At 34.9% G+C, this 26,218-nt stretch overlaps 1 protein-coding gene across 3 annotated transcripts in view; it reads left to right on the top strand.

Moving 5' to 3' along the window:
• Positions 1 to 419: 419 nt before the first annotated feature.
• LOC108713301 (protocadherin gamma-C5) overlaps positions 420 to 26,218 on the top strand; it is a 159,982-nt gene continuing 134,183 nt past the window's right edge. The window contains exon 1 of one of the 3 annotated variants that reach the window (XM_041588773.1): positions 420 to 2,976. In XM_041588773.1, coding sequence (XP_041444707.1) covers positions 562 to 2,976 — 2,415 coding nt within the window. In that variant the 5' untranslated portion in view covers positions 420 to 561. Of the gene's footprint in view, positions 2,977 to 14,710; positions 17,317 to 20,762; positions 23,515 to 26,218 lie in introns of those variants that run through there. The other 2 variants (XM_041588768.1, XM_041588769.1) reach the window with 2 other exon arrangements.

A 26,218-nucleotide genomic window follows, 5' to 3' on the forward strand; every position in this document is an offset into this window, starting at 1 on the left:
CTGTGCAGCGCATCATGTAAGCAGGCTTTGCAAAACAAAATGTATGAATAGAAATGGATAAATGTAAGGTTAGATTGATATAGAGATCTATCCATATACATATATTTTCTTAACATGTTTTAAGGTTAATCACATTTAGCCTTTTTTAGAGTGATTATGTTCTTAATATGTTCGTAAAGATTTACATTTTTTTCCAAATTCTTAGGAAGAATTGTCCAAGCAAACCCACAAAGTACGGGTTGTTCTTCTAGTCTATTAATATGTTTAGTAATGCCAAGACAATTTTAGTCATTGGAGGAGTGGGACCAACTCTCAACCAATAATCATATACGCTAACACATAATATCTGCTTTTTTACTGTCTTATTTCTGTCCTCCTCCAGTAATGACTCACCCTCCCTCTTACATGCTGATCAGTACAAAGTATAAAACCATCCATATACCAACTGCTTCACTACAAGAAACACTTTCAGCTAACTACATTTGTCTTGCTGGATTTATTTAAACTAGATCCTAATTTTTCATTACTGATTTTACAATCCAAGGGAAATATCTGGTTAAAATGGACTGTCATCTCCTTTGGAAAGCTTGGACATGGCAAGTAATTTATATCTTTTATTTTATTTGCTGGGGATGGTCAAATGGACAACTTCATTACACTGTTGTAGAGGAATCAGACCCTGGAACATTGATAGGAAACGTAGCAAGGGATTTGGGATTGAATGTGGAACATATTTCTGAAAGGAGATTGAGGCTAGGATCTGAGGAAAGTAAAAAATATTTTGCTATTAAACTGGAAATGGGTGATCTGCTTCTGAATGAAAAGATAGACAGAGAGACTCTTTGTGGCTCTGTTACTAGCTGTTTGTTGCCTGTAGAACTGATTATAGAAAAACCGCTGGAGTTGTTTCGCTTAATTATTGAGGTTTTGGATATCAATGATAATTCACCTCATTTTGTTAATTCTGAGCGCCTTATCAAAATCGCAGAGCTGGCAGCTCCAGGATTGAGGTTTCCATTGGAGAATGCTATTGATCCAGATGTGGGGACCAATGCGGTTATCGCTTACAAGATGAGTCCAAGTCAGCATTTTGCATTGAGTGTTAAACAGCTCAAAGATGGCAAGCTCTTGCCTGAATTAGTTCTGGAGCATTCGCTTGATAGAGAGAAGATAGGGGAGCATCAGCTAATACTTACTGCTTTAGATGGGGGACATCCACCAAGATCTGGGTCAACTAAAATGACAATTCATGTTTTGGATAACAATGACAATCCTCCAACATTTGATCAACCTGTTTATAAGACAAGCTTATTGGAAAATATTCCATTGGATACTTTGCTCATAAAACTCAATGCTACTGATCTGGATGAAGGCTTAAACAGTGAAATTGAGTATTCTTTTGCGGATCATACGGCCAACATGGTGGAAAGGTTATTTAGGCTTGACCCCATTAGTGGGGAAATACATGTTCAAGGAGAGATTGATTTTGAAGAATCAAGTTTTTATGAAATTTATATAAGAGCCAGAGACAAAGGTATACCTGTAATGGAAGGACATTGTGTTATCCAAGTGGAAATTGAAGACTCAAATGATAATGCTCCCGAGATTTTCGTAACTTCCTTGGAAAATTCGACTCCTGAAAACACACCAGTTGGAACTGTTGTTGGATTGTTCAACATAATCGATCGTGATTCAGGCAAAAATGGTGAAGTACAGTTACAACTCTCAGCAGAACTTCCTTTTAAATTTGTATCTCTTGAAAATCATTATTCCTTGGTGACGAATGCAATTTTAGATAGGGAAACTATGCCGCAGTATAATATACACTTTATAGCCTCAGATTTAGGCGTTCCTCCAATGTTCACTGAGAAAACACTTGTTCTTAATATATCAGATGTCAATGATAATGCACCATTGTTCTCACAGCCTTTTTTCTATGCCTTTATACATGAGAATAACTTGCCTGGGATGTTGCTATGTAAAATATCTGCAACTGATATAGATGAGGGTAAAAATGCCCTCCTTAAATTTTCAGTTATGGATTCTTATATAGCAGGTTCTCCAATATCATCTTTTATTTATATTAATGAAAACAATGGAAATGTTTATGCTCAGCACTCCTTTGACTATGAGCATATTCAACATTTAGAAATTCCAGTTTGTGTGGAGGATAGGGGCTTGCCAATATTGAGAACAAATGCAACTATACATATATTTATATTGGACCAAAATGATAATCATCCAGCTATTCTATATCCTGTGTGGACTAGAGAAACCATTGAGCATCAAAAAGTACCTCGTCATATATCTATGGGTTATTTGGTCACCAAGATAACAGCTGTAGATGCAGATTCAGGTTACAATGCTTGGCTAACTTATAGTATACTTCAGGCAACTGATACCTCTCTATTTCAGATTTCACCACATACAGGGGAAATAAGAGTAATTCGATATATACTTGAGACCGATGAGAATACAAACACCATATTTGTCTTAGTTCAAGATAACGGGGAACCAGCTTTATCAAGCACAGCCACTGTCATAATATCTTTTGAAGAAGTTGATCATGATGAAATTCCTATATCACAAGATTTCCAGATATCTTACAATGAACAATCAGATGTGACTTTATACTTAATCATATCTCTTGTTGCAATTAGTATAGTGTCTCTGGTAACTTTCACTGTACTAACCATAAATTGTTTAAAGACAGAAAATGCTCCAACAATGTGTGAAAGTTTTCCATGCCACCCTGAACTCAATCTCCAGTTACATTCTGAAAGTACCTTAAAGTACATGGAAGTTCAGACAATACCACGTTCTTCAACCCAAAGTTATAAAACTAGTTATTCACCAGTCCTGGACAGAACAGATTTTACATTTTTGAGACCTTTGGATTTCCCTCAGCTAAAAGATATTCTAAATGATCCGGATTCATCTTTCTCTTTCAATGGCGATTTTGATGAACTTAACCAGGTGAGGAATCATAAAATAATTGTTGGCTTAACCTATTTTAACAGCTTCATTTATTATTTATTTGGTGTGGGAAAGCAGAAGTTGCATGAGAGGAGTATGCTCAATAGTCATGGCCATAACTTGACAAGTGAAATAATCAAAGGCACTGACATAATTAAATGTTTATTGTCTTCTAATGCTAGAAAGCAAAACTGGCAGGACTAACAGTAGTAGTTGGCCAAGGTCTCCAGAAAAGACCTGAGAGGTGTAGTTTATGTTCATACTCCATAACGCCTAAGAGATATCATGGGGGTCATTTACTAACAATCACATTTTGTTTTGTTTCCACAAATCAAGAAAAATTCTTTTTTTTTCTTTATTTCTAAAAAAACCTCGATTTATTAAATGAAAAAACACAAAAACCTCTAATGCAAACTTCTATAGAAGTCTATTAGGCCGCTCAAATCAATTTGGATTTTAGAGGTTTTCAGATATTTTCTTCTAGAAATTTTTCCAGGTATTCACATTTTTTAGCGCATCGCACATGCTTTTTTGATCATAATTTTTTAATTCAGATTTTTAATTAATCTCACGGCATTCGTAGTTTTAGGGGCAGATTTATCAAGGGTCGAAGTGAATTTAAAGGAATTTCAAAGTCATATTTTGGATACTTCGACCATCGAATATGATACTACGACTTTGACTTCGAATTCGATTCAAAGCAAAATTGTTTGAATATTCGACCATTCGAAAATCTAAGTACTGTCTCTTTAAAAAAACTTTGACTTTAATACTTCGCCAAATTAAACCTGTCAAAGTGCTATGTTAGCCTATGGGGACCTTCTAGAGCAGTTTTCTACGTTTTCTGAAGTCGAAGAAAAATCGTTCAATCGATGGATGAAATCCTTCGGATCGTTCGATTTGAAGGACTTCATTGTTCAATCGAACGATTTTACTTCAACTGCAAAATGGTCGAATTCGGTGAAAAAAACCTCAACTTCGATATTCGAAATAAAGCCATTCGATGTTCGAATTTCGAAGTATTTATCACTTCGAAATTCGACCCTTGATAAATCTGCCCCTAAGAGTTTTGTTTAGTTTAGTCATGGTTTCAAAATATTCTAAAACCACTAAAATACAATCTTTAATAAATAAGCCTTGCATGTTAACATTAGCAGCTAATCCAGCGTGAACATCCCCAATTTGGCCAGTCTTTCTTCATTGCCAAGATTTTCCATAACTTTTACCAGCTTAGTTGCCCTTCTCTGTACCCTCTCTAATACAATAATGTCCTGTTTGAGTGATGGATTCAAAAACATTTCAGCATATTCTAGACGGGGCCTTACCAGTGCTCTATACAGTGGAACAATGACCCCTTCCTGCGTGAATCAATGCCCCTTTTAATACAGCTCAAGTCCTTGCCCTTGATGTTGCTGACTGGCATTGCTTGCTACAGCCAAGTTTATCATCTGCAAGGACTCCAAGGTCCTTTTCCATAATGGACTTGCCTAGTGCAGTCCCATTAAGGGTATAAGTGGCTTAGATATTTTTCCATCTAGGTGCAATTCTTTACATATATCAACAAACTGTATATATAATATTTCAAAATATAAGGAGTCACCAAGGAGTTCTGTGACCATATAAAACTACAATGCCAAATTGGCTGTGGGAGTTTTTGCATGAAGAATTTTATAGAGTTTTACCTTCAGTATACATCATTTGATATATGTCCAGATGAGTTTATATAAGCTCATTTGAGGTGTATATGTATTTTTTTCTTTGGTGTGCTAGGGTTAATTTAAATATAACTATGTCTTACTTTGAAATATTGGGATAAATATTGTAGTTGCTGTTATTGGGTCGAAAATGCTAACAAATTAAGCCTTTGTTATGTTTCTAGCTGCCACCTTGCAAATAAAGTGTGTAGCTAAAACCTAGTTTAGAGTTAATAAGCAAAAAATGTTGTTTGCTTAATTGTGTTGCTTCATCATTTTGTTCTAAGGCAGCAGGGAAGTCTGAACTGTATTTACCTATAGGCATTAGTAGCTCTTGCAATCAGAAGATAATTTGCTTTTATTATAGTACTTAGGGGCAGATTTATAAAAGGTCAAATTTCAAATGTATGTGTTTTTTTACTCTAATACATTTGAATGTACTCAAAATTTGACTGGGAGGTTATTTATGAAAAAATGTGATTGTCTAAATTTCAATTGAATGGAAACGACCCAAAAATTGAATTCATATAAGAATCGAATATTAACAAAATTTGAATCGAATACCTCTGCCATTGACTTTTAAATGAACTCGGCAGGTTTTAGGTGGTGAATATTTGAATTAGAACTGTTTCCATGGTCAAGTTGGGATAACTCTCCCATTAGAATTTACATTGAAGCTGGTGCTTTTTAATTCAAATTTGGAAGTTTTGACACGAAAACAATTCAAAAATTCGAAATTGAATTTACCATTCAAGCCTTAATAAATCTGCTTCTTAGTGTATTTTTTTTGGAAGGTGTAACTCTTGTATGGTTAAATGTTTTTATTTACAATTGGTAAGATTACATTTAGAATCTGTATAGAGAAGCTCCTTATATAAAGAAAAATGTTTGCATATGTTCCATTGAAAAATATTCCACACACCCTAAGCTACAGATGCAGTATTTTTATTGGTACACAGGGCTTTGTGGAGATTCCATTTCCTTTGAAGGTTAATGACTAACAAAAATGTTTTAGTTTTAATTAGTGCTAGAGCTTGTTTTGTTAAGTGTTTAAAAAATGTTTTCAGTTGTGAAGCTATAGCCAATGATAGGAGCTGTTACTGCAACCAGGCCCAGATCCACTTTAACTTTCACTGGTTTTAGCTTTTGCTGGATCTAAAACATGCAGTGCAAGTTGCAGTTTAATGTGGGATAACCCAGAATCATACAGAACAAGATTGAATAAAACACTGTTAAAATGCTTTTGCCCTTTTGCAGCTACATCCTATTCATTTTAATAGAATTTATATCATTGCTCACTGTCACTGCCAGGCAGAAATCACTTTAGTCTGAACTCACAGTCTCAAAAGGAGTAGGTGGTGTGCTCTTGATCCCATCACAAAAAGGTTTAAGGAAGTGCCTAAGTTGCAAATATTAAAAGAATAGGCAAGTTTCTTGTGGTGCTTTATCTGTAAGGTCTTTAAAGGAAAGCATATCTTTGGTAAGCGGGTTAATCAAGTCCCTTTCTGTCTGGAATTGAGTAGATCGCCATCTGGTGATAAAGTGGTGGGAACTTCCATCTTGAAATTTGAGATGGTTTACATGTCCCTCTGGTGAGAAAGCATTCTTTTTAAAGCTCCAAATGCTGTTTGAGGACCATCTTGACCATGCTAATACTTGTCTAAATTGAGCAGCCTCATAATATTTGTGGAAAGAAGGAACTCCCAAACCTACATTGTTAGAAGAAGTTGTTAACAATTTACCTGAGATTCTATGTCTGATATTGTTCCATATAAATTTGTGACAGCATGACTTTATTTCCTTTAACACATATATAGGGACTGGGATGGGATGCGTTTTAAATAAGTACAAGAACTTAGGTAAAATACTCATTTTTACAGTGGATATTTTACCAAACCAAGATATTGGATATGTGGGCAATTTTTGTAACAATAATTTGCCAAATTAAGGGGTTAAGTTTTGTTTAAAAAGGTCAGAGTGTAATTTAGGTCCCTAGGTACGATATTGATGCAGTTTTCCACTTACAGGTATACTGAAAAGTTCATTGTAGGGCCAGTAGAGTGTTCCGGGGGACATTGAGCAGGAGTGCCTCTGTCTTGTTGACATTCATTGTATAATTGGAAAGTTTGCTTTACAAGAACCTTGTGTAGATTCGGCAGAGAGATTTGCGGGTTTGTCAGCATGAGCAATACGTCATCAGTGAACAGCGCTTTTTTAAATAGTGTCCCATTGATACTGGACCCTGAGATATCTAGTGAATTTCTTATTGTAGCGGCTAGGGGTTCTATGCTAAGTGCATACAGAAGTGGGGAAAGAGGGCACCCCTGCCTTGTGCCGTTCGTGATATTGATACTGATGCTGTTTGGCCAGGGAGTTTTAGCTGTGTAGTCGGAGTGCTATAATGACATGTATTTTTATTATGCAGCGTTTTAAAGACTTCCCATTTTTGTTCTGTGTTTAACCCTGTGAAAAGCATTTGCCACTTAATATGTTGCAGAGATGTCCTTATACTGTCAAAGTTTGCACATCTGAAATTTAGTGTTTTAGTTACTCCCTTATAGAATTGCTTCTGCAACAGAATCTCAAAGGAGACCATGTTATGATCACTATTCCCTAAATGCTCACCCACACAAATGTTAGAGATGAGTTCAGTATTATTAGTTATTACAAGATCCAAAAGAAAGTTATTCCTAGTAGATTCTTGTACGAGCTGGAATAAAAAGTTGTCATTCAGCATATTTACAATTGCGCCTGCGTCCGCTTTGCCGCACTTCGCCAGGTGTATTTTCGCCAGTGCTACGCAAATTCACTAAAATTTGAAGTTGCGCTGAGGGGAAGCGTAAGGTTGCGAAGTTGCGCTAGCGTTAATTCGCAAAGCAAAACAAAGTTATGCTAGCGATGCTTAATTTGCATACGGCGCCAAATTTAAGTTACAATGGAGGTATATGTAGCAGCACTACACAAGCCTGGGAAACCTTCAAAACAGCAAATAAAATTTTTATTTTGCCTTACACATGTGCCCACTGTATAGTTAAAGGGCATGTAAAGGCAAAAAAAATAAAATCCCATTTTTACTTTCTTTAATGAAAAAGAAACTTATCTCCAATATACTTTAATTAAAAAATGTGTTCCGTTTTTATAAGAAACCTGTCTGTATGCAGTGAAATCCACACAGCAGTTGGATAGCGAAAGCAAAATTTATAGTTGATAATTTACCTTTTTGAAGCTCTGCTAATTTGGGCTTATTATTTCTATTTGAATTTGCTGCAATGGCTAATTTGTTGGCTGTGAAGTTTTGATCATTTACCTTTAGTAGGTTTAGGGGATGATTCAAATGTTATGTTAGTTGGGGTGTTGATCTTTTGATATAGCTGTGTGAGTTATACATGCAAGAATGGTTTGTATGTTATATTTTAGATTATACTATAATGGGTACACTATGGACCAGGTCCAAAGCTCATGTTGGAAAAGGAAGACTACTTTACATATTGCTCTGAAATTTGAATGCCAGAGATGTCAATTCCGGTCCAAAGGGATCTGGGTGCATCTTGGACACAACTATCATGGCCCTGGTCCCACCTCATACCCTCCCTGCTCTGCCTTCATCCCACCCCTCTCAGACTGCACTGTATACTTACACTAATGTAAGAGATTGCTCTCTTATATTATTTAATTACAGTTCTGTAAATGCTGTTTTAATAGTTAGTGCTTATTAAATAGAAGAATCCATTTGGATGTAACCAAATGTAACTTTCCACACAAGCCAAGGATATCATTTTCTGACTTTTCTTATGTTATACTGTATGATACTTATTGTTGGAGCAAATATTAGGATAAACCTTTAATGCCTTAGATCAGAATTTTGTTCGACTGCTTAAAACTTTTGAATACATTCTAACAATAAAATACAGGAATTGGGTTTGATAAATTTCTTAAAAATGTCCCTGACTTTCATGAAAATGTTTTCCACAATCAGGGATGTTTTTAATAATAGGAAATACATCAAATAGCAGGGACAAAATTATATTTATCACATGAACAATTCTATAACATAACATGATTAGAAAAACTGAGATAATGAGCATTTTATTATAAAGATATGTAAAATGAAACAATATATCAGCACAACAGAAATTTTTAGGCATAGTCAGCAGAAGTGTGGTAGTTTTTGTCTTTGTTTTGGCCTAATGTGGATTAGTAATGTTGCAAATACACTGAAACGTTGCACTTGGTTGGTTGCTTACTTATAATTAACAATGTAATTATGCAACTGCATGGGATGAAGTAGAGTATTTTTATATTTCTTAATTTGAAACACAATTTTATATTGTTTAATCAATAGCTAGAGTGCTCAACAATACTGTATAAAAAAAACATTAAATAAAGTAGAATATAAACATTTTCAAGATTTTATTCACAAAATGAAGTTAGCAATTTGGTCAGCAGAGGGTGGGCTTGTCATCCTTTCACTTCATTTCCTATACAAGTAAATCTTCACTTGTTATCCTTGCAATCTCCTCCCCTTGGCTCAGTGAGTCAGCCTCCCATTATTGCACAGACAACAAAGAATTGCTGCCGTTCAATGGATATATATATTTTCAAAGCATTAATTGGGATATTTACCTATTATTAACTGCAAGATGAAAAACAGCCATGAGGGATTATGCTAAAAAATATATCTGATGGTATCCAAAAGAAAGGACTTAAGATATGGACATCCAAAGCTCTGCAACGGCGTGGAAATGGCAAGTAGTGTATTCCTTTCTCCTTTGTAGCTGGGGCTGGGTTTCTGGGCAGATTATTTTTTATGTTGGTGAAGAAACAGAGCCAGGGTCAGTTGTGGGAAATACAGCTCAGGTTTTGGGGATAAACCTGCCAGATATATCTAAAAGGAGACTGCATTTAGGCTCTGAGAGAAGCAGGAGACATTAAATGGAGATCTAAGAGTAAAAGAAAGGATAGACCGAGAGAGCCTTTGTGGATCCAGCTCTACTTGTGTATTACCTATTGAGATTGTTGCTGAAAATCCCTTGGAACTTTATAGTCTGGAAATTGAAATCAATGATATAAATGATAATTCACCAACCTTCTCTGCTACTGATCACATAATAAATATTACTGAGTTACTGACAAGCCCTGGTGTTCTATTTCCTTTAGAGATTGCACATGATCCAGATGTAGGTAAAAATGGCATTAGCCAGTATAAATTGAATCCAACCCCATATTTTTCATTGTCTGTGAAGAATCGAAAGGATGGAACTCTTATTCCTGAGCTGGTATTAGAAACAATTCTTGACAGAGAAGAAAAAGAGGAGCATAGACTCATTTTAACAGCCCTGGATGGTGGTGAACCATCCAGATCAGGATCTTGTCACATTACAGTAAATGTATTGGATATCAACGACAATCCTCCAGTATTTGATAAATCAATTTACAAGGTAAAACTATTAGAAAATCCAAAATTAAATACAGTATTAACAACATTAAATGCCACAGATCTGGATGAGGGCAGGAATGGAGAAATAGAATATTTCTTTGACAGCCATACCTCTGAATCTGCAAAGGAATTATTTCATTTAAATTCACAAACTGGTGAAATTTATATTAAAGGCATAGTGGATTATGAAGAATCAAATTTTCATGAATTATCAATTCGAGCTAAGGATAAAGGAGCCCCTAAAATGGAAGGACGATGTTTACTTCAAGTGGAGGTCGAAGATGCAAATGACAATCCTCCTGAAATAATTCTGACATCTACGTCAACTGATGTCCCTGAAAATGCAGCATTAGAAACTGCTGTGGCTTTTTTTATTGTTAGAGACAGAGATTCTGGAAAAAATGGAGACATGACAATAACGCTTTCTCCAAATCTACCTTTTAAAATAAGAGCTTTGAAAAATCACTATTCTTTGGTCACTGATCAATTGCTGGACAGAGAGAAGATCTCTCAATATTTCATCCAAATGACTGCAAAGGATTTGGGTTCACCCATTTTGCAGACACAAGTTGCATTTAGCCTAAATATATCTGACATTAATGATAATCCCCCACTTTTCCTGCAAACTAATTATGATGCTATTATACATGAAAATAAAAATCCTGGTAGTTTTTTATGTGCAGTTTCTGCATTTGATTCAGATGAGGGCGTTAATGCAGAATTGACATACTCTGTGGTGAATAGTAAGATAGATGTTTTTTCTGTACCTTCGCTTGTTTACATTGACCCTAAAAATGGTAACATCTATTCCCAGCGTTCTTTCGACTATGAAAATATTCAGGTTTTTCAAATTACTGTAAGAGTAGAAGACTCTGGCTTTCCAAAGTTATATTCCAATGCCACTGTGTCTATATTTGTATTGGATGTTAATGATAACTATCCAACTCTGTTATACCCCAAATATTCAAGAGAGCTCATCATAGATGAAAGAATCCCAAACTCAGCTTCCCCTGGTTATTTAGTCACAAAACTCTCAGCAGTGGATTTAGATTCAGGTCACAATGCTTGGTTACTCTTTAATCTTGTTGATGATACTGATACCAGTTTATTTAAAGTATCTGCAGACACTGGGGAAATAAGAACCATTAGAGACTTGCAAGAAATGGATTCTAAAGAGCAACGTCTTGTCATTTCAATCAGTGACCATGGGGAACCCCCTTTGTCAACAACAATCATCATACTTGTCAATGTAATTGAGAACACTGAAGAAAAAAAACCTAAAACTCAGGACTTTCATATAGATTCCAAACCAGCTTCAGACCTGACGCTTTATCTGATCATTTCTCTGGTGGCTATAAGTTTAGTTTCCCTTATTACCTTCATAATATTAATAGTCAAATGTCTAAATAAGGCAACTTATGACAGCAGTCTTTGCTGTTTTACAAGCAGATCCTATTCAGATCAGAATGTAGATCAGTATAAACCAACACTTTACCTGAACACAGACGGAACCTTAAAATATATGGAAGTGCGGATGGTTCCCACAGATCCTCAGGGACAATGTTATCAAAACTGTTTCCAAACAACAGCAGAAACACCTAATGTCAGCATAATGAAGGCACAAACTTTTCCTCAATTAAATAACTCTGTCAATGAAAATAAAGTGTATAATGACACACACTGTCTAAAAGACCCACAACAGGTGAGTGTTTTTGTTTATTCATTAATTTTGTAATACTGATAAAGTAGTTTATATATTTATTCATTTTAATGAATGTACTTTTGCCACATTTCTGATCATGTTGTCTCTAGGAAAATAATCTTTATGATAATATTAAAATGTTTAATATTTATGCAATGAATAACTTTTCATATGTAATTTAATATTACTTTGTTTGATTTGTATGGTAGACAGTAATTTATGAAATCTTAGATTGATGCTAAAGATCTTTGGCTGATGTATGTCAACTAAGGGCAAAAATCATCATTATTATCATATGCAGTGCTTTACCTTAGTTATAATAATACCTTAGTTATAATAAACAGGGAATAAATGGTGGATAACAATCAAGGGTTACAGAGTACTATAGGATTAGAGGGCCCTACAAATTAGAGTTTCCAAACTAAAGGTTAGGGTACAATTGACACATTAGGATTTTAGAAACAATTTTGTGATTTATGATACAGCAATGATTGATTAATGAAGGTACATTGAATAAGCTTCTTTAGAGGTGGGTGGGTCTTTAAGGAGCACTTGAAAGTTTGGAAAGAAGGAGAAAGCCTGACAGCTCGAGGCAGAGAGTTCCAGAGAAAAGCAGAAGCCCGAAAGAAGTCTTGTACACAAGAATGGGCAGAAGTGATGAGAGGAGAAGCGAGGCGAAGATCAAAAACAGAACGAAGGTTTCGTGAAGGAGAGTATTAGGAGATCCAAGATGAAATATAGGGAGGGGCTTCATTATTAAGGGCCTTGAATGTGAGTGTTAGTAATTTGAATTTGATTCTAGAGGAGATTGGGAGCCAGTGAAGGGACATGCATATGGGAGCAAAAATATGGATTACATCCCAGCTCAAGTAAATTTTACAGACTAACTGGGATAATGTGTACAGTATATGCTGTAGAATACAAAATATGTAAGTTGCTGCATGTCAAGCCAAACACATTCAAACTTGTGTAAAAATATTCTGATTCTCATCCATAATTATTAAAAACATGAGAAATTAGTTTTTTTCTAGATATTTAAAAATGGAGGTTCGAGATACATAAATGTTTTCTGTTGTATATACTGTATCTATACATTGAACAACAAATATTTCATGATATGGTATCGTAGTAGAATTTTATAGTTTGCGATCCTGCACAATGTATGTGTTAAAACTTTTTACTGAAAACATTGTTACACTTCCTCCAAAAGTTTATACCACCTTCAAGTATGTGCTAAGTGTGCAATGCACAATTAAAATTTGCATTGCAATAAAAGTCTAGTAAAGAATATTACATTGCAAAATGCAATTGTATATTCTTATTTTTGAGGACATTTTATTATTTTTTATTATATGTCCCCCTATGTTTTTAAGCAGATGATTTTTTTGGTCTCTCAGAAGCTGCCAAAGGGCCCAAATGATTTAGAAGTTGATATATTTACACCTCATATTAATTTCTACCTTTCTGAATCTCTGCTAATTTGGGTTAATGTTTCTTTTTGAATTTGCTGCAATGGCTGATTTATTGGCTGTGAAGTTACCTTTAGTAGGTTTAGGGGATGATTTAAATGTCAAAGTTAGTTGGGTTGTTGATCTTTTGATATAACTGTGTAAGTCACAAATGCAAGAATGGTTTGTAGGTTATATTTTATACTATACCATAATGGTTACACTATGGACCAGGTCCAAAACTAATGTTGGAAAAGGAGGCATACAGTCCCTTTACATATTGCTCTGAGATGTCAATTCAAGTCCAAAGTGGTCTGGTGGCATCTTGCACACACCTATCATGATCCTGGCACCACCCAATACCCTCCCTGCTCTGGCTTCATCCCACCCCTCTTCCACTGCACACCCTGCATCCCACCCTATACCGTCACCTTCCACCACCCCCTACTGTGTTCTCTGCTTTACTGCTCAGATGCTATTGTAGAACTTTGGGTGACTATGTTATGCATTGGTTAAGTTAGGTTTCGGGGCATTACTAGCAACGGGAGAAATTATTCCATTATTTGCTGTTTTTACTTTGACAGTTAGTGCTTATTATAGAGCAAAGTCCATTTTGATGTAACCATTTTGTTTCCCACGCCAGCCCAGGAGGTCATTTTCTGAATCTTATGTTATGTAATACTTATAGTGGAGCAAAAATTAGGACAAGTCGTACTGCTCTGCAGAGCACAGCTTTAACTCCATAGATCAAAAGTGTGATTGTCTGAATCAAACTTTTGAATGCATTCTAACAGTATAACACAGGTTTCAGGTTTGATAAATCTTGCAATGCAGTCAATTTTCTTGGCTTTAATGAAAAACTTGCCACAACCAAGAACATTTTTATAAATAGGAAATACGTCAAATTGCTTGGACAAAATTACAATATTTATCACATTAACAATTCTATAACACAACATGAGTAGAAAAACTGAGATGAAATATGTATTTTATTATAAATATTGTATATGTAAAATGAAACAATATAACAGCACAACAGAACATCTATGGTAATCAGCAGAAGTGGTAGTGGTTTTTGTCTTTCTTTTGGCCCAATGTGGGTTAGTAATGTTAACAAATGAATTGAAGAGTCAAGCTTTGTTGGCTGTTTTCTTATAATTAAAAATGTAATTCTGTAACTACGTAGGATGTAGTAGAATATTTTCACATTTCGGTGTACAGCCTTCTTGAATTTGTTTCACAGTTATATATTGCCACAGTGCTTAACAATTCTGTAAAAGAACATAAAAATAAAGCAGAATATAAACATTTTCAAGATTTTATATAAAATGAAGTTAGCAATATTGGCCAGCAGAGGGTGGGCCTGTCATCCTTTCACTTCATTTCCTACACAAGTAAATCTTCACTTGTTATCCTTGCAATCTCCTCCCCTTGGCTCACTGAGTCAGCCTCCCATTTTTGCACAGACAACAAAGAATTGCTGCCGTTCAGTGGATATTTTGAAAGCATTACTTTGGAATATTTACCTTTTATTACCTGCAAGCTGAAATACAGGCATGAGGGATTATATTAGAAAATATATCTGATGATATCCAAGAGAGGACTTAAGATATGGACATCCAAAGCTCTGCAACAGCTTGGAAATGGCAAGTAGTGTATTCCTTTCTCCTTTGTAACTGGGGCTGGGTTTCTGGGCAGTTAATTTTTTCTGTTGGTGAAGAGACAGAGCCAGGATCAGTTGTGGGAAATATAGCTCAGGTTTTGGGGATAAATCTGGCAGATATATCTAAAAGGAGACTGCATTTGGGGTCTGAGGGAAGCAGGAGACATTTTGCTCTGAATCCAGCAAATGGAGATCTAACAGTAAAAGAAAGGATAGACCGAGAGAGCCTTTGTGGATCCAGCTCTACTTGTGTATTACCTATTGAGATTGTTGCTGAAAATCCCTTGGAATTTTATAGTCTGGACATTGAAATCTATGATATAAATGATAATTCACCAACCTTCTCTGTTAGTGATCACATTATAAATATAACAGAGCTAGTCGCAATCCCAGGTATTAGATTCCCTTTAGAGATTGCTCATGATCCAGATGTAGGTAAAAATGGCATTAGCCAGTATAAATTGAATCCAACCCCATATTTTTCATTGTCTGTGAAGAATCGAAAGGATGGAACTCTTATTCCTGAGCTGGTATTAGAAACAGTTCTTGATAGAGAAGAAAGAGAAGATCATAGACTCATTTTAACAGCCCTGGATGGTGGTGAACCACCCAGATCAGGATCTTGTCAAATTACAGTAAATGTATGGGATATCAACGACAACTCTCCAGTATTTGATAAATCAATTTACAAGGTCAAAATATTAGAAAATCCAAAATTAAATACAGTATTAATAACATTAAATGCCACAGATCTGGATGAGGGCAGGAATGGAGAAATAGAATATTACTTTGACAGCCATACTTCAGAATCTGCAAAGGAATTATTTCATTTAAATTCACAAACTGGTGAAATTTATATTAAAGGCATAGTGGATTATGAAGAATCAACTTTTCACGAACTATCAATTCGAGCTAAGGATAAAGGAGTTCCTCGATTAGAAGGACAATGTTTACTTCAAGTAGAGGTCGAAGATGCAAATGACAATCCTCCTGAAATAATTCTGACATCTATGTCAACTGATGTCCCTGAAAATGCAGCATTAGAAACTGCTGTGGCTTTTTTTACTGTTAGAGACAGAGATTCTGGAAAAAATGGAGACATGACAATAACACTTTCTCCAAATCTACCTTTTAAAATAAAACCTTTTAAAAATCGCTATTCTTTGGTCACTGATCAATTGCTGGACAGAGAGAAGATCTCTCAATATTTCATCCAAATGACTGCAAAGGATTTGGGTTCACCCACTTTACAGACGCAAATTACATTTAGCCTAAATATATCTGACATTAATGATAATCCCCCACTTTTCCTGCAAACTAATTATGATGCTATTATACATGAAAATAAAAATCCTGGTAGTTTTTTATGTGCGGTTTCTGCATTTGATTTAGACGAGGGAGCCAATGCCGAATTAACATATTCTGTGGTGAATAGTAAGATAGATGTTTTTTCAGTATCTTCACTTGTTTACATTGACCCTAAACATGGCAACATCTATTCCCAGCGTTCTTTGGACTATGAAAATATTCAGGTTTTTCAAATTACTGTAAGAGTAGAAGATGCGGGCCTTAAAAAATTATATTCCAATGCCACTGTGTCTATATTTGTATTGGATGTTAATGATAACTATCCAACTCTGTTATACCCCAAATATTCAAGAGAGCTCATCATAGATGAAAGAATTCCAAGCTCTGCTTCCCCTGGTTATTTAGTCACAAAACTCTCAGCAGTGGATTTAGATTCAGGTCACAATGCTTGGTTACTCTTTAATCTTGTTGATGATACTGATACCAGTTTATTTAAAGTGGCTGCATACACTGGGGAAATTAGAACCATTAGAGACTTGCATCAAACAGATTCTAAAGAGCAACGTCTTGTCATTTCAATCAGTGACCATGGGGAACCCCCTTTGTCAACAACAGTCATCATACTTGTCAATGTAATTGAGAACACTGAAGAAAAAAATCCTAAACTTCAGGACTTTCTTTCCAATGCCAAACCTGCTTCAGACCTGACCCTTTATCTGATCGTTTCTCTGGTGGCTATAAGTTTAGTTTCCCTTATTACCTTTGTAATATTAATAGGCAAATGTCTAAACAAAGCAACTTATGGCAACAGCAGTCTTTGCTGTTTTACAAGTAGATCCTATTCGGATCAGAATTTAGATCAGTATAAACCAACACTTTACCTGAACACAGATGGAACCTTAAAATATATGGAAGTGCGGATGGTTCCCACAGATCCTCACGGACAATGTTATCAAAACTGTTTCCAGACAGCAGCAGAAACACCTAATGTCAGTATAATGAATGGACAAATTTGTCCTCAATTAAATGACTCTGTCAATGAAAATAAAGGGTGCAATGGCACAGACTGGCTAAATGACACACAACAGGTGAGTGAGCTGTTTACTCTTATTAATTTTGTAATATTCGAAAAATACGTTATACATTAGATGTGATCATATTAGCACTATGGGGCCTATTTATCAAGCTGTGTAAAATTATTTTTTTACATTAAAAAACAGTAGTGCTAAATAAATTTATTGTGTGAAACAATATTTTTTGCAGTGAATTACAATCTCTGAAAACTTCTACAAAAAACAACTAGTGGCAATATTTACACCATTATTTTATATCAGCTCAGACTGGAGTAAACGGATCAAAAAACGTAGGCGGTGAGCAGATACCATCGTAACAGGTGGTGTAAAAAAACACAGGTTGTCTCAGTTTATGATAAGGTGCCCAGCAGGCTTGGCCCGGCCCTAAAATTAAGAGTCATAATAAGTAATTTGCTGTACTGTTTACAGTGTCCACCAAAGAGGAATTATTGTATTTATTTACAAAATAAGGAGATGGGTTTTGAATTATTTTCCTGTCTTATATCTAAGTCAAGGTGCTTTGCTCTTTGCTTAAACTGTTATAATACAAGGACTGATACATTCCCTTTTTAATGTTAATGAAGTATAAATTATAAATATATATTACATAATATATAGTATAAATAATTATATTTGTAGTTGTCTAGTCATAGTTATTTAGATGGGTTTGTGGTTTGCATGTGCTTTTTAAAGTCTTATGATCTGTAGCACACTTATGGTGACTATTATTTCACTGAATAATAAGCCAGTTAGTCTTAACGTCAGTGATAGGAAAGCTTTTCGAAGGGTTACACAAATGAGGAACCAGTAAGTGAAGGTTTCCTTCTTAACAGTCCCAATTCTAGTAATACAACTAATGATGCATGGTTCACACATGAAGAAATTCAAAAGAGACTAGAACATGTTAAGATTAACAAAGGTCCAGGGCCAGATGGTATTCATCCCAGGGTAATTAGCGAGCTTAGCTCTGTGATTGCCAAACCTCTTTACTTAATTTTTCAGGATTCATTGAGATCTGGCATAGTAGCGAGAGACTGGCGAATTGCTAATGTGGTGCCTCTATTCAAAAAAGGATCCCGTTCTCAGCCTCAAAACTATAGGCCAGTTAGTCTGACGTCAGTGGTAGGAAAGCTTTTCAAAGGGTTAATAAAGGATAAGATACTGGACTTCATAGCAAATCATAATACTATGAGTTTGTGCCAGCATGGTTTTATGCGTAATAGATCTTGCCAGACTAACTTAATTTCTTTTTACGAGAATGTAAGTAGAGACCTCGATTCTGGGATGGCAGTGGATGTGATTTACTTAGACTTTGCTAAAGCATTTGATACAGTGCCACACAAAAGGTTACTGGTTAAATTAAGGAATGTTGGCCTGGAACATAGTATTTGTACCTGGATAGAGAACTGGCTAAAAGATAGGCTACAAAGAGTGGTGGTAAATGGAACATTTTCTAATTGGACCAGTGTTGTTAGTGGAGTACCACAGGGCTCTGTACTAGGTCCCTTGCTTTTCAACTTGTTTATTAATGACCTGGAGGTGGGCATTGAAAGTACTGTTTCTATTTTTGCAGATGATACTAAATTGTGCAGAACTATAGGTTCCATGCAGGATGCTGCCACTTTGCAGAGTGATTTGTCTAAGTTGGGAATCTGGGCATCAAACTGGAAAATGAAGTTCAATGTTGATAAATGCAGGTTATACACTTTGGCAAAAATAATATAAATGCAAGTTATACACTAAATGGCAGTGTGTTGGGAGTTTCCTTAAATGAGAAGGATCTGGGGGTTTTTGTAGATAACAAGTTGTCTAATTCCAGACATTGTCATTCTGTGGCAATTAAAGCAAATAGAGTTCTTTTTTTGTTTCTTGGACAGACAATATCAAAGGCTATTGTGATACTAAACTCTATAGTTAGTATAGATATGTGTATATATAATTCATGTGACGGTATGGAGGGGTATTTGTATGGATGCTGGGTTTTCATTTGGAGGGGTTGAACTTGATGGACTTTGTCTTTTTTCAACCTGATTTAACTATGTAACTGAATTGAAATTCTATGTATGGTGGAACATGTTATTAGGCCCCAAAATGGCATCAGTGTTTGTGTAGTCATATAACTTAAACCTATTCTTTTTTTTTATACTTCAAAATAATATAAATACTTTTGCATTTCCTAGAAGAAGTTCTTCATCAAAAGTACACTTTCAAAACATATCCACTGGTGTTAGAAAATATATTTTATTTCCCAAAGGTTAAATACATTAATACAAATCTGAATTGGATAGCCATCGGGTGTGTGGAAGGCCACACAGGCTGAGCCATAGTGAGAATGGAATGGAAGGCTGGTCTATACTGAAAAAAATTGTGCTTATATGGTTGGTTCAGCAACATAATTCAGCAATGTAATTCAGCATGCTAAAGTACTAATACTCTTAATATATTTTATATAAATTGAGTAAGAGGGAGGGAGAATCTCAGCAAAAGGGGGCAGAATAAAATTTAAATCTATAAATTACAGGAAAAAATATTCAGTTCATACAATACAAATTGAAAGCTCTACATAAACCTTTATAATATCTCCACATGCAGCACTGAGAGGTACAACACATCTGTCAATTAACCTGTTTTGGTTTTTGTTATGTTGTACGGTATATTTTGAGCTAAAATATGACTGTTCATATTGTACATACATAGCAGATTTCTTTTTACATGTACTCCAACTCATGGCCCAGACAGAGTTTGTTCTTGTTGTATCCATATTTGCATTACTTGCATTTTTATGGAGATACGATCCATGTGGCCATTATTTGTTGTATTTATTGGATTCAAGCTAATTAAGCACATTTTCTAATTTTGATTTGACTTTTTTGTATTGCGGGGAGTACATGGATTTTTGCAGTAAAGAACTAATATGTTCCTAGCTGTGAATAACTGTTTGAAATAACATAGGGGTCCAGTTCCTTAGCTTGGAAAACTGTATTTTAAACATATTGGCATATGTTGACTGCAGCAATACAGTATACTGTAGTTGTCATGAGAAAAGTGGTGAGGATGACTGATCATTAGCAGTTATTGTGGTTTAGATTATTTTGACAGAAAAATCTATGCCTATTTAAACAGAAAATCATATTATCATATCTTATTAATTATCCAGCAGAGCTTTGGTTTTACTTTAATCTACATCTAGAGAACTGACTAAAATAAAATTTTCTTTAGTGTCTCCAAATTCTTTACTACTTAACAAATTAATCTTTACTTTTCACTCATAGATCAGTTAAATTGTATTGCTGAAATGTTTGCAATCAAACTCTGACACGTTTATGTGATTGATGAAAATCTGTGTTATGGTGACCAGAAGGTTTGCAGTGTCTCTTTATTTTAAGATATTATTTACAATAAAGTATTTTGTTTTTCAGTTTAGTCGATTTTATATAGCAGCAGATTTTAATTTAAATTATTATCTAATAACATGGAAAACAAAATATGACAGTATTTTCTAAGTCAAATGTAGTTAGCAATAATGTCCAGGAGAGAGCAGACCTGTCATCCATTCTGTATATCTGTCCCTGTTATCCTTCTACTCTCCTCCCCCAAACTCTGAAAATCACCCTCCCATCGTTTCAGTGCCACACAAAGAATAGCTGTGATTTCGTTGAAATTATGGAAGCAGTTTCAATACATATTTAAGGATTTTAACTTGAAGCTCATGGAATTACAATAGGAAAAAATTTCTGGATGATAACTGAAAGCAGTAGTTAAGATATGAACATCCTAAGCTCCAAGAAGGCTTGGCAAAGGCAAGTAGTATATTCCTTTTTCCTTTGTATCTGGGGCTGGGTCTCTGGCCAGATTCGGTATTCAATTGTTGAAGGGTCAGCGACAGGAACGGTGGTGGGAAATGTAGCTCAGGATTTAGGACTTCACCTGACAGATATATCTACACGAAGACTGCATTTGGAGTCGGAGAGAAGCAAAAGACAGTTTACGGTGACACAAGCAAATGGGGATCTAATTGTGAAAGAAAGGATAGACAGAGAAGACCTTTGTGCATCCAGCTCTAGCTGCATTTTGCCAGTAAACATTGTTGCTGAGCATCCTTTGAAACTTTTTAGTTTAGAAATTGAAATTGTGGACATAAATGATAATTCACCATCTTTTTCAGTTAGTGATCAGATTGTAAAAATAACAGAAGTATTTGCTATTCCTGGTGTTCGGTTTCCTTTAGAGACTGCCCATGATGCAGATGTGGGCATCAATGGCATTAGGCAGTATCAAATAAACCCTAATCCATATTTTTCATTATCGGTGAAGAATCGAAAAGATGGAACTGTAATCCCTGAGCTGGTTTTAGAAAAGGCTCTTGACAGAGAAGAAAGAGAGGAACATAAGCTTGTTTTAACTGCCTTGGATGGTGGGGAACCAGCCAGAGTAGGAACTTGCCAAATTACTGTAATTGTTTTAGATATCAATGACAATCCACCAATATTTGGTAAATCAAGTTACAAGGTAAAATTATTAGAAAATGCTAAATTAAACACAATATTAATGACACTTAATGCCACAGATTTGGATAAAGGTGCAAATGGAGAAATAGAGTATTATTTTGATGGCCATACATCAGATTCTGCAAAGAAATTATTTTATTTAAATTCAAATACTGGAGAAATTTATATTAAGGGATTAGTGGATTTTGAAGAATCAAATTTTCATGAACTTTCAGTTAGTGCAAAGGATAAAGGAATCCCAGAGCTGGAAGGTCGCTGCTTGATACAAGTGGAAATAGAGGATGTAAATGACAATACCCCTGAAATTATTCTGACATCTGTATTAAATGATGTTCCAGAAGATGCAGCCTTAGTAACTGAAGTAGCCTTTTTAACAGTAAGAGACAGCGATTCTGGGAAAAATGGGGAGGTAAAATTAATGCTTTCACCAAATTTGCCATTCAAAATAAAGTCATTACAAAATCACTATTCTTTAGTCACTGATGGGTTACTGGACAGAGAGAAAATATCTCAATATCGAATTCAAATCATTGCTATTGATTTGGGCTTGCCACCTTTGCAGACAGATACTGCAATTGTCTTAAATGTCTCTGATGTTAATGATAATTCTCCAGTATTTCTACAATCTCATTATAATTCTTTTATGAAGGAAAATAATAATCCTGGAAGTTTTTTGTGTATTGTATCTGCAACTGATGCAGACGAGGGTGTTAATGCACAGCTAATTTACTCTGTAGTCGATAGCCAGGTAGATGGTTTTTCTGTTTCCACTTTTGTTTACATTAACCCCCAAAATGGTCATCTCTATGCCCAACGTGCCTTTGACTATGAACAAATTCAGGTTTTTCAAGTAAGTGTAAGAGCAGAAGATTCTGGTGTTCCGAAATTATTTTGTGATGTTACTGTATCTATATTTGTATTAGACACAAATGACAACTATCCGGTAATGATAAACCCAGAATATTCAAAAGATTTTATCTCAGGTGGAAATATTCCAAAATCTGCTTCCCCTGGTTATTTAGTTACAAAAATATCTGCAGTGGATTTGGATTCTGGACATAATGCTTGGCTACTTTTTAGTCTTATTGACGATAGCTATTCTCCTTTATTTAAAGTGTCTGCTCACACTGGTGAAATTAGAACCATAAGAGATTTTCAAGATACAGATAACAAAGAACAGCATGTTGTTGTTTTAATCCGTGACCATGGGGAACCTTCACTGTCTACAACTGGAACTTTAGTTATTAACATCATTGAAAATGTTGAAGAACAAATCCTTAAATCCAATAATTTTCTTGCAAATTCCAACACTACAGTAGACTTGACCTTGTATCTAATTGTTTCTCTTGTGGCCATCAGTTTAGTTTCTCTTGTTACTTTTATCATATTATTAATGAAATGCCTGAAAAGAGAGCACTACATTGATGTTGGCATCTGCTGTTTTACAAACGAATCACATTCTGCTCAGCATGTAGACCAATATAAGCCAGCACTTTACTTGAACACAGATGGAACCTTAAAATACATGGAAGTGAGGATGGTTCCTTCCAAACCTCAGGGACAATGTTATCAACCGTGTTTCCAGACAGCATTGGGGAAACCAGATGCCAGCTTCATACAACCACTAAATCGTCCTCAGTTAAAAGACACTTTCAATGAAAATGAAGTCTCCTCTGATGCAAGCATTGCAGACCAAGTAACTAAGGTGAGATGCCAATGGTCTAGGGTTTTTTCTTTAATTTTTCAGCTCACAATTTATTACATTCTTTTTCTTTTAATATACTTTTAATTTTAAATGGCATGACTTTTTTTAATGGAAAATTATTTTTTTTTGCTTCTGATTCACTGAAACAAAAATATTTAGGGGTGATTTGTTTTGTGTGTGTGAAATTAGAACTTGCTCACTTTCTATTTATTCCTGTGGGATTTTTAGAAGCGTATTTATCAAATGGTGAACTTTAACTTTCTGTCTCAAAGGGGGAAATGTACTAAAGAGTGAAGCAGGTATTTTTAGCGAAAAATTCTCTCCAACAGAAGATATCTCCAATTTACTAAAAGGTGAAGAAGGCAATTCACTAGTAAAAAAAAGAGCATTACCTTTTTCGACCAAAATCTATTTCGCCAGGTTCTGGCTGGCAAATTGATAAGATGAAGCTACATTGTCAAAATTATTATGTCAGTGACTTCATATCCTGTACTCCAAAAAAGTCATAAAAAATTCATATCTTAATGTGGGATTATGTATGTTGTAGCTAATAAATATATGTTTTTTACACTTTTTGAACCATTTCAACTCAAATCACATTGTTTTAGGGTGGGCGCATGTCTTGGACATTTTGAATTATAAGTGGCTACTTCCAGCAATTTCACCAACATCACTAATAAAGACATACATATGACCTTTATGTAGCCGCCATATTTAAGTTGACATAAACATTTAGTACTTTAATGAAGTTTCGCTAGGAAGATAGTAACGCTAGAGAAATTTCACTAAGAAACTTTCGCATGGACGGATTTTCACTGGCAAAAGACACCAGCATTCATTTGGCAAAATGTTGTTTTGTATTTTGATAAATACGTGTATTCACTAGTGATGGGCGAATTTTTTCACCAGGGAAATTCCGCTCTTCGCCACCTGCATTTTTTTTTTTTTTTTGTGAAACTGTTGGAAAAATTGGCTGCGACAAAAAAAGTACGTAAAAATAAATTGCTGCGCATAAAAAATTTTTTTGATGCCCTTTGACTTTAATGAATTTGAACAAAAGAGTTGTGCATGTAAAAATTGTCACGCACATCAAAATTTTACGCATCAAAATAATTTTGATGCCCATTGACTTTAATGTGTTTCCCGATTTTTTTTCTGAGTTTTGTAAATTATTGGCTAAGCAAACACGACAGATTCACACATCACTAGTATTCACCATGAAATAACGTCTGCCGTATTTGCGCAGAATATGGCAGAGCCTTCCGAAGCAAATATTAACATGCAAGTAAATATGTCGCACAGTCTATAGTATGCATTTAGCATAGTACATTGTTTTTATTGGCATGAAAGCAGAAATAATGCATTAATATTAACATAAAATATATATATTTATAGTTTACCTAGACTAAATTCCACAAATCATTGAAAACGATTAACTTTCCTTTCATAATTAAAGCACAGTAAGTGGTTGATTTGTTATCTGTTTTTCTACTGTTAAAATCCATTTACTTGCATCAGAAAATAAGTTTTGGGATGGATATTAGTGCTTAGTGCTGCTGAGCTGTGCAATGCACTAATACCTCATAGAAAATTGGGTGCTTCTCAAAGCAGTCCAATTTATTCTGGCATATTGCTCAGTTTAAATACATATGTTCATTTATTGCTGAGCGACAGGAAAGCTCTTAAATTACAATATGAATGCAAATGGCAGTAGTCCTTCTATATTCACCACTTCAATATTTCATAAATGTTACCTGTACTTGACCCAGAATTCGAGTTTTCTTTCAAAGTGTATGAAACTGGTTTGTGTTCCTTACTTGTAACCTTTGAAAAAAAATGGCTTAATTCAAAATGTACTACAGTTATGGGACCTGTTATCTAGAATGCTCAGGACCTGGGGTTTACTGGATAATGGATATTTGCATATCTTCATACCTTAAGCCTACTAAAAAATCATGTAAACATTAAATACGCCCAATAAGCTGGTTTTGTTTCCAGGATTACTTATATCTTAGTTTGGATCATGTGCAAGGTTCTGTTTTATTATTGTAGACAAAAAAAGAAGATCATTTTTAAAAATTTGGATTATATGGTAAAATGAAGTCAATGGGAGATGTTACTATGTTACAAGCTGTTTCCATGAGAAATATTCAAAGTGCATTTTGGGTTACAAACAAATAACATTTCAGTCTTCTATGGCCATGGTTTTAGTTTTTGGTAAAGCATATTACAAATATAGATTTGTATTGGGTAAATATATACACTACAAACTCTGTATATTCATAGTGCTGAACTTCATACTGTACATGCCATAGTGATCAACTTATTTTACATTATAAACAGACACATATGTTATACATAGAAAACATATTTTATGTCCAGGAGAGGGCAGACCTGAATTCTTTCTTTAGTAGTGAATAAATTTGCCTGGCAAAAATTAGTGGCGAATTCCTGTGTTTCGCTGCTGGTGAATAAATTTGCTGGTGAAAATTCGCCGGCATCAATTTTCGATTTTCACTGTTTTTTCGTTAAAACGTTCGAATTGCTTGAATTTTTCGTGAAAACGTTCGAACTGCTTGATTTTTTTATGAAAACGTTCATGGAAACCTTCAAATTCACAATTTTTTTGTTTTTTTGTTTCACGATTTTTTTGTTTAAGCGATAGAATTTCATGATTTTTTCCGTGAAATTTCCGATTTCAGGA

This window comes from Xenopus laevis, chromosome 3S, assembly GCF_017654675.1.
Source record: "Xenopus laevis strain J_2021 chromosome 3S, Xenopus_laevis_v10.1, whole genome shotgun sequence".
Taxonomy (NCBI): Eukaryota; Metazoa; Chordata; class Amphibia; order Anura; family Pipidae; genus Xenopus; species Xenopus laevis.